Source organism: Mugil cephalus, chromosome 18 (assembly GCF_022458985.1).
Source record: "Mugil cephalus isolate CIBA_MC_2020 chromosome 18, CIBA_Mcephalus_1.1, whole genome shotgun sequence".
Lineage (NCBI taxonomy): Eukaryota > Metazoa > Chordata > Actinopteri > Mugiliformes > Mugilidae > Mugil > Mugil cephalus.
In genome coordinates, this window is record NC_061787.1 from 17651812 (window position 1) to 17670109 (window position 18298).

At 41.9% G+C, this 18298-nt stretch overlaps 1 protein-coding gene across 9 annotated transcripts in view; it reads right to left on the bottom strand.

Annotated features, from left to right (window-relative positions):
- Positions 1 to 1069: 1069 nt before the first annotated feature.
- ntng1a (netrin g1a) overlaps positions 1070 to 18298 on the bottom strand; it is a 105291-nt gene continuing 88062 nt past the window's right edge. For 2 of the 9 annotated variants that reach the window (XM_047568648.1, XM_047568647.1), the window contains exons 6-8: positions 14463 to 14630; positions 12232 to 12366; positions 1070 to 2936 (exon numbers count right to left, since the gene is read on the bottom strand). In XM_047568648.1, the coding sequence (XP_047424604.1) occupies positions 2674 to 2936; positions 12232 to 12366; positions 14463 to 14630 (566 nt within the window). In that variant the 3' untranslated portion in view covers positions 1070 to 2673. Of the gene's footprint in view, positions 2937 to 12231; positions 12367 to 14462; positions 14631 to 16307; positions 16368 to 17343; positions 17389 to 18298 lie in introns of all 9 variants that reach the window. The other 7 variants (XM_047568650.1, XM_047568649.1, XM_047568654.1 and 4 more) reach the window with 7 other exon arrangements.

The following is an 18298-nucleotide window of genomic DNA, read 5'->3' on the forward strand; positions in this document are numbered from 1 at the left end:
CAAATGTGTTATCTTGTAAAAAAAAAAATAAATAAATAAAAATCCAAGATTAAACTACTGACTCCTAACAATTGCTATTAAAAGATCCTGATCATGTTTATTTAAATTTAATTTAAAGGCACCTGATACTTTTACCTCGTCACGTTGCCTTTTACCTCGTCACGATGCCTGCTTGGTTGTCAGTGAAAATCAGACAAACTCACAAAACTCATAAATTCCTAAGTTACCCGGTGATAAATAAAGTATTTCAACTCCCCAATTAACAGCTGCAAAACGAAAGTGATGAATACATTATGCATCAGTAATCATAATAAATAGGTCACGCAAAAGGCACTTGCTACACTTTGATGCTTTTTTTTTTTTTTTTCTTTTTTTACGAGGGACATGTTTACTTTTCACTCTATTACATCTGTATTAGTTCATTTGTATATTCAGGGTAAAGAGTAAAAAATGTTTTCAATTGAAAACAAGTACAACCTTAAGGTAGTTGATCTTATTAGCAGTTTCATTTACTTTAATTTAAACTTCACTGTAATCCATGTGTAATTGTGAGCTGGTGCAGTGATCCCCAGAAGAAGGAAATGCACTCGTTAGCCTTTGATATATGTATAAAAAATTTGTAATCCCCCTTTTTTTTAGTCTCGAACACATTAAAGCATCAATAATCCAGTTATGCAATTTACATCATTCAGACTTTTGGTATTTTAAACAAAACATACAATTTTACATGAATAAATAAAAGTGAAAATACAAATGAAGGAGTTTTAGTTGTGGAACCCTCTACTATGTGTTAAATTATTTGTTAATTTATGTATAGAGGTCTTAGTACATTCTGAATTGCATGGTGTCACACCTTCTTCATGCTCAACTGACCTGCTGTGTGCCAATCAAATGGCTCTCCAGGACACACCGATGCTGAATTTAAATGAATTCCTGAAGTGCAGCAACTAAACACCGCGGCTCTACTTTCAGTGCAACTTTGCTACAAAACGGTCACATTACTGTGACATTACTGTGTGAATGAATGATGCACTTATTGGAAGATCTACAAATGATCAACACGGTTTTATTTTTAAACTTTTATTCACTTAAATTCTCAAGTGTTAAAGCAAGAACAAAAACATTTATAATGTCCTTTGGTGGGATTTTTATTACACTTTATTTAATACTGTATATGTAAACTGATATTCTTTGATGCCAGCACGTTGCCAATACAAAGGAAAATCAACTGCACAACTAAAAGTAATAAATAAATGAAGTGAACGAAAGAAAATTAAATGAAAAGAGAGGAAAAGAAATACAGTAGCTTCCGCATTTGGATGTCTTAAATAGGTACATTAAAGGTTGCCTTTTTTCAATCACAGTTCGGCAAAGATACAAAAGGACTACATGACTCATTTTTTTTTTTGTTCGTTTGCTCTGTCAAGAAAAGAACTTGCAAATACACTGATGGTTTTCTATGCACTTCTCGTCTGCTCGGGTGAAAACTATCCTCTGACCGTGGTCGTAGGGAGCGTGGCGGCTCTAAGATAGAAAAAAAAAAGAATCAGACAGCTTCACTGGAGTATCTTTTTGGAAGAGGGATGAAAGGAAGGGGACGGGGAAGGGAGGGTTGGAGGGAGGGGGAGGGGCTTCTTACACATGTGCATCACTAACATTGGACAAAAGAATCTTTCAACCAACAAGGGTTTACAGAGTAACGTTCACGAAAGCACAGGTCAGTGGCAGCATGGCGAGGGAACCAGGACTGGAGGGAGGGAGGGGAGGGGAGGGGAGGGGGTGAACAGAGGGGAAGGATGAGATAGAGCTGGAGGGAGAGACAGAGAGATAGAGAGGGGGGATCAACGTGGGCAAGGTGTTTTTTGTTTTTTTTTGTCACAAAGTGGCAGTCCGGACAGATTTCCTTCTATCCACAATGCACTGACAGCAAAGAATGCTCCGTGGTTTTTCACCTCTTCCTGTTTGTCGTCGCACTGAAGTGTAACGGCTTTGTCTCTGAGGCCAGTCTTTGCCATTCATCTGGGACAGTTTTTTTTTCATATATATATATATATATATTTTCTTTTTGATTTCTTCTGCGTCAGTCCAGCCAACATTAACTCGCAGAAGCATCCCAAGAGGGACCAGCGGGCCACTATCGGCTCGTGCGAGAGCTGATTGGTCGCAGCTGTTGTTGCCGTGGCAATAAGAGAGGAAGTGAACAAGTCTGTCATCTTCAGTTATCCCTCCTCAAAGTGGAAGGAGCTCGTGTACCTGGTATGGCTTAGAGGGGGGAGGGGAGGACTCACCATTCTTTGCTCATTTCACTCTTATTAGGCAAACGCTCGTATTTTTAATAATATCTGGCTTTTTTTTTTTTTTTTTAGAAGTATATGTTTTTTTCCATTTCTATATATTCCTTGAAATTAAATGAAAAGTTTTTGCACTCTTTTGTCTGCTGGCACATTCCCTTCATCGTCAGCGCGAGTGTCCATTGAGTCTGGCGGCGGAGAAGCTCAGTACGTTACAGTCCAGAAAGCTCATGGTTGTTCTTTTTTTTTTTTTTTTTTTTTTAAATGGTCGTTGATTATTCGAAAGGGCGGGTCGGGAGGGGACGGGGGTGGGCTAAGGTGGAGACGGAGGTGTGGGAGGGGTGGGGGGTAGGGTGCCACCCCCACCAGGTAATGGGTCTCTTCAGAGCGCGGCGGGCCAGCAGGAGGCCTCTCTCAGCACGGCCGAGCCCAGCAGCAACAGCAGCAGCATCAGACACCTGGAGGCGGGCGGAGGCGTAAGCGACTCCTGGCCCGAGTCCGGGCCCCCGCAGCCCCCCAGCTCCGACTCGCAGCGGGGCTTCTCGCACAGCAGGCCCGTGTAGTCGGAGGGACAGTTGCAGCGGACGTTGTTGACGCACTCGCCGCCATTTTGGCAGCGCAGGAGTTCGTTGTCGCACACCCGGGCTGCGGCGTAGAGACAGGAGAGAGCAGTGAGAATCCAACAGGAATGAATCAAACTTCAAAAAAAACATAATACAACTTCTTCAAGTAAAGTGTTACCATATTTTATTCCAGACTGGACATTCCTGGGCACTTTTGGGAAAGATGCTCATTCACTGACTTGCAGATAGAAGCTTGTCTAGCTCTGTCCAAAGGTCACAACTATTCAGCTTGATACTGGTCAGGTGGCAACCTTTGGTAGTTCTTCCAGTGGTCACTGGAACTAATTTCCCTTTCATGACGGCTGTGATAACTCATTGGTATGATTAAGGGTGTGACCATTTTGAGTGACTGGTCGGAGCTCTTACTCTTAGAATTAAGCATCTCTCTGCCCTGGCATCAGCTCCACCTCCACCATTAATTTTTAGACGAGGTTAGGTGGAGTCAGGCATTGGCAATATGGCTGCGGTTGGAGGCGCCCAATTGAGCTTCAAGATTGCTCCTCAGCAAAGGTATGGTTGACTTTATATATTTAAAGGCCTTACTTTAAACTCTTTGTTTGACACGAAGTGGAAGTCAAAAGAAAATAACCAAGAACCAACCAAAAATTACAGATGTACACAATATATACAATATATAGTACAATATTTGTTCTCTTTGAACAGGCTAGCTAGCTAGCTTCACCCTTTGTTTTTTGTGCCATGTTAACACCAGCTCCCTCTTTTAAAGCAAAAAGTTATATCAATCGTTTCCTCAAACTCCTTGCAAGAAATGAAATGATCAAGTTTCCCAAAATGTCCCACTAACACTTTTTTTAACACACTTTTTCTCTGAAATACTGCAACAGTTAGGATACAACAGTGTAAAGTGAAATATATGAAATGTAGAACATTTTTAAAACTCTGCACATGCATAGTGATCAAATCTAGTAGAGTTTGAATAAATCAAGTTAGTAGTGTTAGTAGGAGGTTGTAAGAAAAAGCAAACGCACTTAAGCCGCCACGTGAAGCATTTCAAAATGTCGTTGGCGCCCCCAGTGGTCGTCCTCTACATTTATCACCCCTTAAATAATTTAAAAACACCTGCCATCATATTTTTATAATGTGCAGAATTTTTATTCTTTTCTAGATGTAACGTCTATAAAATATCACATTCTCCTTTAATAATAAGACATGAAGTTAACTATTGCTGCATCAGACGCTTAAACAGAGAAGATTTCAAAGCGCAATTCTCAGTCCGTAACGAGATTCGTGTAATAACACACCTTATTAAAGCCTCATCAAATCACCTACGTTCCTGCACAGAAACCCACGGTCTCCATAAAGCCTGCAAGGCTTTCCCCAAACACCACTGACTTTAGACAAACGGAACGTCAGGTGAAAATTGGTGTATATTTAGAGCTGGGACGCTGAGGCCACTCTATTCCCAGTGGAGGCAAGCTGTCAAGCAAGCTGGAGGCAAACAAAGCAGCGCTGCTCAAACTAATAAACCAACAGAGACAAATAAACAGTGATAAACACAGGGGCCACTTCTGCCCATTTCAGTCCTTTATGGGAGTGGAAAACAATGTGGTGAGCAATCTATGAACTCTATGGGACATAAATATCACAATAACAAATATAAGACCTCTCGCCTAATACTCGGGTTCGGAGGCATGCTGTCTCCGTGGAATAGCCAAATAGGGCTTTGATGGGAGGCTTGTTAAGAAACATTGACTGTGCGAATCCTATTTGTGCCACGTCTGTTTGGCTGCAGAAAAGGGAGCTGCTGTTTGGCTCGGTAAGTTTCGCTTCAGGCCACAGCTCACCAATTACCATGCACATCCTGGTCCAAATAAGACATCTGACCCCCACCCCACCCCCTACACCTCACCCCCTACGAGGAGACTGATCCTCTCTATAAGATGAGGCTAAAATGTGTGAGCCATCAGATATATTAAATAAAGAATCACGAGGGCTTGATATTAACTTGCATCTCGTCCCTCTTATTCCTCCTCGCTGTCGTGATAAAATGAATGATACGAATTCATGTATTTCTATGCATATTATATATATATTATATTGCTCTAAATGTATCATAAATGCTTGTAATGAGATGCTCATTGTGTTTGTCGTCCTTTTCATAGTAAAACCAGCCCAAGGCCAACCTTGGTGAGGTACAAAGGAACTTGGTGGATGAGCAGCACCTCAAAATAAAGAAGATTAAATGTGAAAAGAACATCGTGCCAGTGGCATGACATTAAGACTTTTTAAATTATACATCATGGAGGAATATAAAGACTACACAATACTGACTTTTTAGTGGTCCACGTTGCTAGATGCGGATGTAACCAAGGCCAAACTGGAAATCAGATTTCATCGCATATATTCCTCACCCCACCCCCCCAACACTACTTTTAAAATAATAGCACAACACGCACTACAGGATGATGTTAGACTGCCGTGTCGGAGAGAGAAAAATGGATAGAATTGTTTTGAAATAGTTTTCGGTTGAAAAAAAAAGACAGAAGGTTTAAGAGCAGATCAACCGCAATTTAGTGTTGCCGGGGACACATGTAAGTGGCAGATCGGAAGGTTTAAGTGCAGATCTGTCTGGAGGGGTCCAGTTGTTGGGACGGATAAATAAAGGAGTCCAGCTATAATCAGAGACACCTCGGATGTCCTGTCGAGGGAGTTGTTGGGGTTAAAACAGATGGAAAAACTGTAGACTGCATCACAGAGCTCCCCATCTAACATGGCATATAATGAAAAATGTATTTCAGCCCATTAAGATTTTCTCTGGAGGACTACAGCTCTCGGTAAAATCAGATAAATTCAACAATAACTAGTAAAACAGGTCTGCAAATAAGAGTTGAGCTGACTACTAACAGTCATCTTCAGCAACAAAGTTCTTCTTTGCGTATCTGTCTATATAAATAGAAAATTGCAATGATGACAATGCTTGAATTGGCTGAAAAAGACTGAGAGTAATTGTTAAAGGCAGCGCTGCTGTTTTTCTGCATCTGAAGGCTTGCTATCACTGATGGACCGATGTATTCTGAATTATATCAGCAAACCTCCTGTGAGCTGAATCTCGTGAGAAACGATGCCAAGCGCACCAGACTTTCTACAAAATAATGGTTAAAAAGAGAACAAAATGAATATTTTGGAGTGGACAAGTCAAAGTCCTGAACTTAATCCAATAGAAATGTTGTAGTAGGAGCCAAAGAAGAAGTTCATGTGAGGAAACCCAGCAACATCTCAGAACTAATAAAAGGTTCTCTACTGAAGAACAGGCTGCAGAAAAGCCGACTGATCAGCAGGTACTGGAAATATGCTAAGTAGCCGTTATTGTATTGCCACACTAAGGTGATCGGCTTCATATCTACAGATATCTATAGCTATCTATTGATATTGGGAGTAAATCTTCACTTTAAGGATCATGCAGTTAAAACTGAATTCTGCGTGATGCCCCAAAACTTCACAAGTTGAGTTGATTTCAAAGCAAAGTTCACATAATTTCTAACCCCTGCAGGCAGACCGCCTCATCTGTTGCCAATTAATGTGAGCTGAGGTCCAAAATGAAACAGACATATTGATTATTTAAAAAGGAGGATCAATAACAAGTCATGTCAAAGGGGCCTGTGAGATTAAAGGTAGCGTAGCACTTTGAAGGGATGACCACCCGAGGCCACACAAAGTAACCGAACGGGGCATCATAGGTTACGATCCTGAGTATCTCCGATGAGGCTGAAAACTTAGTTGAGGTAGGATTTCTCTGCACCTTTATCTTGCTCTTAATTTCTCACATTAACCATTTTGCATTACTGCATGTAAACAGAAGCAGTAAATGACAGGATTTGTTGCGTTTGCTTTGGATGTGAGCGATAATATTTGGAGAGGGCGCCGATGAACTAGGTGTGCCTGTCTGGGAAAGTGATGTGTTTGACGAGAGATTTAAGTTTTTAATTGCCTTTTTCAGCCTGCATGCAGATGGAGTCTTGTCCACGCACATAAATACTGCACCAGTGGGGAATGCCAAAAGAAGGTCAAGGCTAAAAAGTTTTCAGACTACTTCGGTTCACTCGGCAGGAGAAGCTCCTCTCGCAGGCATTATCTCTTATGTTTCTCATTTTAAACTTATTTCGGAAAACATTTTGTGGAGCACATATGAAAAATTGAGAAAACTTACTTTTTAAGTAAAGGGGGATTTTTTATTAGCTACAAAAACATCAACAACAATACAGAAACAATCCATAATAGAATAGAGTCAGAAATGCTATTTTATCCACCACAGCCTCAGTAGACCACAATGCAATGCAGTAAGGAGCTAGAGTGGTGGAAAATTATGCACTATTTGGTAACACTAGATATAACACTATACTATTCTTTTTCACACTATGCATAGTATAGAACATTCACAGCACAGATCACCTGCTGCTTTGGGGTGTTGCATTCTGGGAAATGTAGTCATTACTCTGATAAATAGAGTAAAATAGAGGACAAATGTCTAGCCTGGCGTAGCAAAACTCATTTTTTATCAGTCTCGTACGGTGTCATTTGGATTTAATTATAGGGTGAATTTTAACTGATAAAGAGAGAAATAAAAAGAACTACAACCAATCACAACCATTGTGTTGTTAACAAATTCAGCTCCTCTGTCGATGGTTGCATGAAAGACTCTGACTCCAGGAGGAGTGGGGGGAGTCAAGTTGGCTCCCGCTCTGATAAAATACAGAATTGATACGAAGAAACAGAAGCAGTGCACTTTTTGTTTATTCCCCTCTACTCAACAATGTGTCTTTATAGAGGGATATGGGTTCTAGTGTGGAGCTATTTATACAAAAAGACTTGCTTTCATGTTTTATTCGCGGAAAATTTCTTTTCAGTTTCTCACAACTTTTGAAATGAAAAAAACAAACAAAAAAAATAGAGGGAGTTGTCAAGGGAGGAGGGGTTGAATTTTTTATGTTCTGCATATAAATACAGCAGGCGTAACATTATGACCACCTTCCTAATATTGTGTAGGTCTTATTTGTGCCTCCAAAACAGTTGTGACTCATCAGAGAATGAACATGGGTCTTCTGAAGGTGTCCTGTTGTGTCTGGTAACAGGATGGTCGTATGGGTTGAGGGGAGGGGTCTCTGTGGATCACCCCACAGATACTTGATCAGTTTGGGATCTAGTGAATTTGGAGGCCAGGTCAACACTTTGTGCTTTTCTTCATGTTTTTTTTTTTAGTTGTTCTTTAAACGCTTTTGTGTCTGTGTCAGGCTGCATCCTGCTGGGGATGGCTGCTGCCATCAAAGAGTGTCATCGCTATGGGGTGGGGGTGTCTGGTCTGGTCTAGGTGGAGGGATACATGTCTAAGTAACATCACATGAATGCCAGATCGAAAAGTTTCTCAGCAGAACATTCAATTGTCACAAGATGGTCAATGTTATTTACTCCTCCTGTCAGTGGTTATAATGTTATGGCTGATTGGTGTATATTACATTACATTATTTATAGCTGAGCAATTGTACTTCTTTATGAAAAACCATGTCAGAAATCTTGTCTGGGGCCGACGTTTAACTTTTGTAGCTTTGTACAAATGGAAGCATTAATTAAAGTTCTTATCTCACTGTAAACTGAATGAAAGTTTGAGACATATTGAGGCAGAAGTTTTGAAAACATGCAAACACACCAATGTTTGTTTGATTTCCTGATCACTGCTTCATGACTAATCTGACAAATAAAACTACTGATCCATTCTGTGCTCTCCCTCTCTCTCTCGCGTGCGCTGCATGTGACTTCCCAACTGTTTGACGCGGCAATCCATAACAACAAAAATACATTTTCTTTCATTTTTTCTTCACATGTTACTTGTAAACATTTAATTACTGCTTTTCTACGGCTCAATTTTCTCGGTGTTTTCGCGCGGCGCTTCGGGATTTGTACATGCATTCATCCCAAGGTGACATGGGATGCGAGCCGTGCCAACCGTTGCCTTCGTGCCCACCTTTTGTGCAGAAACAGATGTGCATGCTGACAGTGTGTATTTACACTGTACACACTGAATATTTTAGAGCAAACAGTCGAAAACGGTGCATTTTAATGAGCATCCATCTGTGTCAGGAGCTACTAAAATAAACCAGCTACATATTTTACACTGAATTTAAATCATAATGCAGCATCTTCATATCACTCTTATTTATACGCTGCGCACTAAGAATACAGTAGTTAAATGATCTCTAATAATGTGGCGTCAAGCTGTTGAGAACACCGTATTTAACGTGCTTTATGTTCAGCTTGAATAAAAGCAGGAAGTAAAGTGCATCCACCTCGTTGATTTATGTTCAGTGCATCCCACAACTTCATCATAAGCTGTTGCATTTAGCTGTTTGGTGCATTTTTTAACCAGCCTCATCCACCAAGAGAGGCTCATGGAGCTTTGCGCATTGCATTGTTAGTCTATTGAGTCTGCTGAGATGAAAGAGAAAAATAAAGTCTTTGTGCGTGTTACGAAATGGATTTTTCCTTGTACCGGCGTCAAAACTCCAGGAACACTTTGGTTTATAGACCAGATTCATCAGACTGAGCTGTTTTCAGTTTGTGGCTCTCATCAACTTAGAGGGATTTCGGATTGTCTTTTTTAAAGGTTTATGGGGCAGACATGGACTTTTGGGACGATTTAGGGTCACTGGTTCCAGTGCTCTCTCTACACTCAGGGCTGAAGTTCTCTCGATCAAAGATGTAACCCCTAAAGCGCAGGTCTTCAACGGGGGTCTGCGGAGGTATTGCAGGGAAAAACTGTAAAATCGCTAAATCTTTAATTGATTAGACATAGACAAATTTTTAATTTTCCCCCTACAAATTTAAATGACTTTAAATGCACATTAACCTGAATATAAAAATATTGTAGGAAAGGGACAAGTTGAGCTGTACTGTTCACATTATGTATGTGACGCATGTTAAGCTAAGCTATATAAAGCCTGTATGAAGTTGTGTCCCAGATGCATGCTTCAATATTAGCAGAAGAGAAGCTAACAGTGCAGGTCGCTCCATCATCTACTACTGAGGCCAAAATGGATCTTTGTCACTTTGTCACATAAATGAACATTTGAACCTGTGTATTATTTGAACACCTTTATATTGAATGTAATAATGTATATTTATAAATAGCACAAGCACCGAGTTTAATATAGAACACATATAGTAGGGCACTCATTCTCCCTTAATCAGTTTTGGGCTCCTTGGCCGGAAAACTTCTCAGTGGCTACCCACTGCTCAGAGTAGATGGGTTAAATGCAGAGAACAAATTTCATGTTTGGGTATATGCTCAACCAATGAAGTTGTATTACAATTTTTATTTTTATTTCTTGAGGTTATAAATGCGGACTAATCAATAAAGCGTTATTTACTGGGTTATCTTGTATTGCTTTAGCTGGTGCATTCATATTGTATTATTCTTATGTCCTGTTTTAAATACTTTACTGTCAGTAATTTCTGAATCAAACTGGTACTAATCCAAAACCACATAACATCACCATATATCCAAGTGCCTTATTGGCTCATATTTTATATAAAGCTAAATTGTAAATTTTTTATACCCTGTTCAAAACGTTTGCATTACGTTCCTTGATGATCCTAAAGCCGAATCATTCTAATAAAGTTGTTCCGTACACTGCAAGTGGTGCTGGAGTTACTATTTTGGAAGTAAGTGAAGTTGAGATGTACTGTTCACATTATGTATGTGATGCATAAGCTGAGCTACATAAAGCCTGTACAAAGTTGTGTACTTGTGTACTGAATATTAAACATGATGACTTTCACATTCAAGAAGCCTAGCATTTTTCTTAGATACAGAAGTTGGTTCAATACACATTTACTAAAGGTTGGCCGGTCCGATATACTCATTACCCACAAAGTTTTTGGGAAAAGTTGGTCTGGAGTCGCTCCGTTGGGAACTGATTATGCTCCAACAAAGGTCTGATGGATGGAAATCAGGGTAAACACAGATGTAGTTATACGCTATTGGACTATTGCAATGCAAGCAGAGGGGGTTTGTTTCTCTGTGTGTTACTGTAATCTTTATCTTTATCAAGATGATCTAAAAAACATGAAATCCCAAATTCAATTCTGAAATTATATGAATTCCAAAAGTTGCTCCTTTATAAAGCCCATTTACATTTTTATGTAGAGAAATTACTCCATTCAGAGGCTTCTTATTGCTTCAGTATTTCAGGTTTGGTGATTGGATGAAAGCAGACAAAGACTTTTCACCATTTGCCGACGTCCCTGATGATAATTTGACACTCTGCGGGGACTCGTTATCACCTTACATCCACATAAAGAAATGCAGAGCTCCACATGAAATGAATCTGAAATCACGTCTTCTTTAGGACGGCGTTGTTAGCGATGACAGAGATTAATGTGGAGCTAAAGGAGGCATGTTGTGGTCTGTAAAGGTCTATAAATCTGCAGCAACTTGATCCAAAGATCGGGGCCATGGATGGTTAAGTGTCAATTAACAGCAAGTATCACTCTGTCTCACAATATGATATGCACGTCTTTTTAAAGCCGCTCCAGATGAGATCCAAAGAGGTTCAGTAATTTGAGACTGATTGACAAAACTTGGAAGGCAGAAAACATTATTGCAAAGAGTTAAAATCCATCACACTGAAGTGTTTATGTTGTCTGCCTCCCGTATGTTTGTCAAAGTTTGACTTGAAGGAAACAATGAAAAATTGGTGACATTTGAGAAAGAAAGAAAAAAAAAGACTACACAGGGCATGCATTGTAAAATGACCTGGGGAAATATAAACAGGAGACAGTAATAAATGAGCCGGAGCTAAAAATGACCTGCATTCCCCTTTAAAAATTATTGGTGCTGGATGACATTGTCCTGTGGTGGACTGGCAAAGGGGGTGATGGCTACTCAAACAGATCACAGGCAGGCTGTCAAGCAGTCAATATTGACTCAGCTGTTGTGTTGTTGGTGTGCGACACGCCTGGATAACTGAGTTACCGAGCAGCATGCATCCTGCCATGCCAATGCTTCTTCTCTATTTGAGCCACAAAGGGCACCTGCTGATATTAGATTGCCACAGCAAGTGTGAAATGTAGGTTGGGATAATGAAAGGAATGGCTTAGTCCTATATTGGGTTAGCTCGTGTTATGTGTTAGGTCTGTGTTTGTCAAGGCAGCTAGGCGGTCCTGCGCATGTGTGGCGCATTCTTCCAGCCAAAGCTCAGGAATCACACAGAGAGAAAAGACATTAAGGGATAGCAGAGAGACAGGCAGAGCGGAGGGGGGAGAAGAGTCGGGAGCTGCGTGGGGAGGGTTGTGGTTCTACTTACATTTGCAGCCATCGTCCCACAAATAGCCGGGTAGACACTCCTGACACTTAGGCCCTGTAGTGCCCTCCTTACATATACAAAATCCTGTGCCATTACAGCGATCACTGACTGAGCCAAAGGGATTACAATTACACTCTGGAAAAACAAGACACACATACACACAAAGGCTGGAGAAAAAGGTGGTGCTTTGGGTTCCCGGCACAGGATTTTCACAGCGAGGACTGCTGTCCTTGAGCTCTTTTATAAGCTCAACAAGGCGCTTATTATTATTATTACTATTATTATTATTATTTTAACTGGTAGAAAAAAATGTGAATAGATTTCTCATACAGGAAAAAAATGCAACCATTTCAACTGCAATGGAGACAGAATGAGTAAGGAATGAAGTTGGTTCTAAATGCATGATAACATCCATTACAACACATTTGTAATAATTACATAATTAATGTTGCCATTATTTAAATAAACAGCGTGCAATGAGCAAACCTGTAAAGCGTTATCAGTAGCTTTGGTTTCAGATAGAAATGAGCTTATCTGAACATGCTCCTCTAAAATCTGAGACATTCACACGGATAGAGACAGAAAAATGATGAAAGTAGAAGACAGTATATTTAATGGGTATGTAAATGGTTAATGGCATGGACAAAGATAAAGAGGGAATGAGTGAACACATTGAAATGGGCATTGCAGTAATATTCGCTCTACCTAAATACTTAGTATGCTTTGATAGGAATTTGGCATACACATTCTCTCTTCGCCGTTAACGGAAGAGAAATGTTACGGTGCACAATTAAGAAACAGCCTACAAAAACGGAACCTGTCAAGCTTCTAGTGTCCTACACTCCACTGACCTTCCACGCCCTCCACAGCAACTGGAGCTCTCTGCAGTCAAAGTGACACCTATTTTGACAGTCCCTGACCATCACATTACACCTTCTGTGGCAGCGCTGGCTGCACGTGGCTGCACCCCGAGTGACATCCAGGGGTCAGGCAAGAGGAGAGAGGTGACGGCAAGTGACAAACCGAGGGGGTTCAGCGGCACAACAGGCGGGGCTGCCGCTCGAGTCTGGCATGCAGTGGTGCCTCGGTGACTCTTGACGCCTTGTGACGGGATTCAGCTGCTACTCCCGAGGCCATTTCATGTATATGACATATGCACTTGTGTGGCACCTCTGACTGGCGGTGTGACTTCCCTGCAACATTTCTCTCAGAACTCTTGTTGCCTGTCAGATCCCCCTCCCCCCCAGGACTCACAAATGCACCTGCCACCATGAGTTGTGAATTCACACTCCTCATGGCAGTGGAAGAATTGAAAAGGGACCAAACTATTGTCTTAGGAACTATGTGAAATGCAATTATTACACATGAGAAGAATGGATGATGCTATTTTACGAATGCCTGCATAAAAGGTGTAACTGGCAATTAGTTTAAACTTTCATCACTTGCACTTGACGTGCATCGGATTATGGGAACCCTTGAATGCTGGCATGAACATGGACTGCAGGCTGGTCGAGCTTTGAAACATTTTTACAGTTTGGTTTTGAGTGAGCTCTTTGAGGTGACCCAAGACAATTCCTATTACCTTTGGAGTTGTTTTCAGTAATTTCCAATGTATGTGCTAAGCTGTGCTAAACTATGCCAACACCCCCTCTGGCTTCTGCTTCATATTTACCATAAAGACATACAGTAAAGACGTTTGCACAGACCAGAGTGGTGATTATGGAAGATCTTTGCAAAGTTTCCATTACACATTGTAGCTTCAACAGCTGTGATGTTTTACAACTTACCAAGAAGCTGAAGACATGTAATGTACTATATTTTTAGTAGATGGAACCCAACTATACTGCACCAGTCCTGAATCTGTCTGCACAAAAAACACATCTGATAACAACAACAAAAAAATACTACTAAAGAGTTGCTATGTCTCTGGCTTAAGATGAGTGACCCTGTTGAGTACTCTGAAAAAGACGTTAATGAGTGACCACTGTGCGAAAAACAGGAGAAGCAGAGGAGGAAGACTACTCCAATCCAAGGACATGGAGAAACAAGGGTGTATGAGTGATGAGGTGGCAGTGGTGGGGGGTGAAAAGTGACACTTCCACTGGTGAGAAATTAAAGACGAGACGTGAGGCTGAGACAGTGTGAAAGCGTGGTGGTGGTGGCGACGGGGTGGTGGTGGTGGGTGGGTGGTTGGGTGGTTGGGTTGGGGGGGGGGCAGGTGGGGGACTAACCTATGCACACATTTTCATCATCCAGTTCTGCTGAGGTATTGCGGTAGTAGCCCAGCTTGCATAGCTGGCAGTGCTGGCCCCTAGTGTTGTGCTTACAGCTCACGCAAAAGACGGAGTTTAGCAGATCGATGTAGCTGCATCGGTTGGAGTGGCCGAAGCATTCGCAGTCTTGCAGAGACAGAGGAGGTGTGAGGGGAGGAGAAGGAGAGAAAAGAATGAAAGAGAGAAGGAAAGAAAGAAAGAGACGCCGTAGGGAGTGTTGGAATTGTTGCTGTTTTGCTGCGAGTGCCAAAGCAAGTGGGGTTAGCAAGAGTTTGAGCGAGGTGCAATGGCATGCAAGGTTAAAAATGGAGATCGTAGGTAGAGGAGGAGGAGGAGGAGGAGATGATGTTGGGGACATGACGAGACGAGTGGCAGTTCACGATTCGTCTGGCATGGGCACAGCCAGAGTTAGAGAAGGACATCACATAGAAAAGCATGGCGTTAGTAGTACTTGGAAAAAGGTCACGTCACTTCAAGCACACCACAACACGAAGCGAGGACGGCTCCGAAATGATGGCATAGAGACACGGTCACATCAGGAACACCACAGCGTAAGGCAGGTCAAACCACGAATGGGATGGATCTAAACCACTGGGAACAGTGTTGGGGGAATTTGGACATTTTGGGGGTAATTGAGCTCTAAATGTCATGGTTTATTTGGTTCAAAAGGAACATGACGGAGAATGAGATGGAATTTGTGATGGCTCTTTATGTTATAAACCTCTTTAATGACAAGATTGGTTTTCCTAATTCAAGAAACCCTCTACTCACCCAGGAATACCCCTTAAATAGCTGGGTAATTGTTTTTAATACAAGCCGACTTAGAGAATGAAAAAAGGAATCAGTAAGGCAAGTGAGCGTATGGTGAGTTGCTGCTGGGAGAGTGTGTGTGTCATTGCCTACAACGCGGTGTTATGTCATGGTTAATTAGACATAAGGAGTTGAAGCCGGACTGCGAAACCTGCTACAGTCTATGATACTCACAAGCAGGCCTGCCCTAAGGAGAGGAGGAAGAGAGGAGGAGGAGGATGGGAGGAGGATGGGAGGGGTGCAGCCCCAGCTCAGCTGTCTCCGTGTACAGATCAGTCTGCCACGCTGAGTGACCACTGATACCATGTGTCACAGCGCAGACAGATGTGACCCTTAAGCCTCACTGGCAGACGCTTGGATAGACAGCCCACTCTCATCTCCAGAATAGAGGGGTTAGCACATGGGACCTTTGTCCAAGGGATTGCGGTTATTAAGAATCTGCACTGGGGTCAGTTTAGTCCAGCCGCTAATAACCCAACACGGCGCGGAAACGAGGGCGCAGGCAGCAAGTCCAGTCCACGTCACCTTTCACCGAAATCAGCACGTCTTATCTTAGTATAGACCGAGATTCTCTACATTAGACGTTTCACTCTCACAGACAAACCCTCAGAAGACAAATAATCTCTCCTTTCTAGAAATAGGCTAAGGTCATAAATCATGCACGCATAGGGAATAAAGAGTCTCGGAAACACGTTACCTCAAAAAATAGTCGTAGTCTCAAACACCCACTTTATTTGCACTGAAGAGAAATGATTCCACGGGACTTTTATAGTGTTTAGAAATCATTCCATAAACGGATGAGTCCTCAACGCGCCCTATGCAGTGAAAGACATCAGTCCAGCACTGAACTAGGGGTACAGGCAGAGTGCTCTAGCTGTGGGCTGGTGCTGAAAGGGTTAGGGGGGTCTTACAGGTAAACATAAACATCAGTTCACACAGTGAGAAGGCTTAGGTGTCATCTGGGGGGCAATGTATTAATTCCAGAGCTCCTACCTCGCTTGCTGTTTGCAACGTGGACAGAAGGGGCAGTGGACAATGCAACTTGAGGAGCTACTAGACAAATTAAAAGAAAACAAACAAAAAAACATGATATTGTAATTAAACATAATACATGTAATGTCAGAGAATTGAGAATACCAAGCATCATGCCTACCAAATAACATAACTGTAAAAAAAAGAAACAAACATACGCAATAATGATGAAAGATGGCACTGGGAAATAAGGAGTGACTTTGCCAAGTGAAGCTGGCTGCATGTAGCAGCATCTGTTACAAATGCCTTAGATGCTGAACAATTCAAACATCATAGTCCCTCGTTTATGCTTCATTTAATTAACAAGTGCTTTGTATAATTCAGAAGCCTCCGTGTACGTTTCCACAGACGAACACTCTCCACCTTGGCGGAGACCAGTCAAGATTGTCGCCCTATAAACTTGTGCACAGGAGCGTGGGGAAGGAAGCTGGCTAGCATGGAGCACATCAATCCCTCGGTTCTTTTCCGGTCATAAAACAAACAGTGGGGGGAAAGAAATAATAGGCCCAGCATCGGCCAATGTACGAGGTGACATAAGCCCCGACACATACGCTCCGTCTGCTTGGCTGCAGTCATGGAAACGCTAGAGCTGAGTGGTTGTGTGCTAGTTGTTTTGTGAGGAGGTCGCACATCACATCGGCGTCATGGGCGAGTTGAGCTCAACATCTGCCTACAACCACCGTGAAACCTCTACTGCTTTTATCCCTGAGGACCTAACGGGGAGTCGAGTATGCGTAGCCCTGATTCAAATAAACCGTACGTGCGTAAATGTACAGAGCACACATGTTGCGACAACAGTGCCCCGTGAATACACAAGCCTCCTCTTGAACCCCCATCATGAGCAAGTGCTTATGGTGTGTCAGAAACCCTTGGACAGGGGAAGATACCACCCAAAAAACAACCGTAGCTACCAGAGGCATTTTGGATTGGTATGCAAACACCTGAGGTGAGTGAATCTGTAAGAAAACAGAATTGTTGCATAATCTTAGATGCCTACCTTCTTTTCGGTTAGCGACACCTAGGGATGACACATTCGGCCCAACTGCGTGCAATTGAGAGAAACCAGGAGTTATTCATGTGCCCTTGGTTGATGTACTTTACAGATTTGCCTAGAGCAGGTGTGTGTGTGTGTGTTTGTGTGTGGGTTGGGGAAGGGGGGGGGACTACGTGGTAGTTAACACACACAACTGGAGACACGAACATGTCCAGCATGATTCAAATCAGTAAATCAGGATACAGCAAATACAATGGGGCAGGGCTGACAAGAACGAGCAGAAAGAAATGCATCCAAAGATCCACTGGAAGGACATTGGAGAGACATTGTATGTAATTTGTGTGACTTCCATGGGGTTGGTATTACGTGTATGTTCATGGCAAAGGTAATGATGAGTGGAAAACTTAAGAAGAAGAAAAAAAACCTTGTTAAACTTAGAGATAAAGTCACGATGTATGCAAGGGAGCCTATGCTATGTATAGCAGATAAAGACGTTGGGGGGCATTTTGTTTAATTCATCACATCGACTATGTAATCAATATCTAATTACAGTGTATTTCTGGTGGAGGAATAACAATGAATAAATAATGGCAGGTGTTGGGACTTGGAATGACGGACTGCTGTGGGTAGCATAACCTCATAATTACATACAAGTCAGTATTTCCGTGTCAGGGAAATACTTTGCGGTTGGAAATGGAGAGGACTGAAGCAAAAAGGAGGACTACAGATAAGTTTCCTCGTTGCGTTCCTTCATCTCTTCACTTGATCTTTACGTCCTTTTCCTATTGACTCCATGAATCATGCAATCTCGGGTAATTAACATCCAGCGGTGTCTAGGCAAGAAGCCTAGATACTCGAGTAAATGGAGAAAATGAATTCTTTCAACATTTTTGGGTTTTATTAGTATTTTTCGAATTAAATAATACATTAGCTTTGAGCTTAGCAGGTCAGCCCACTG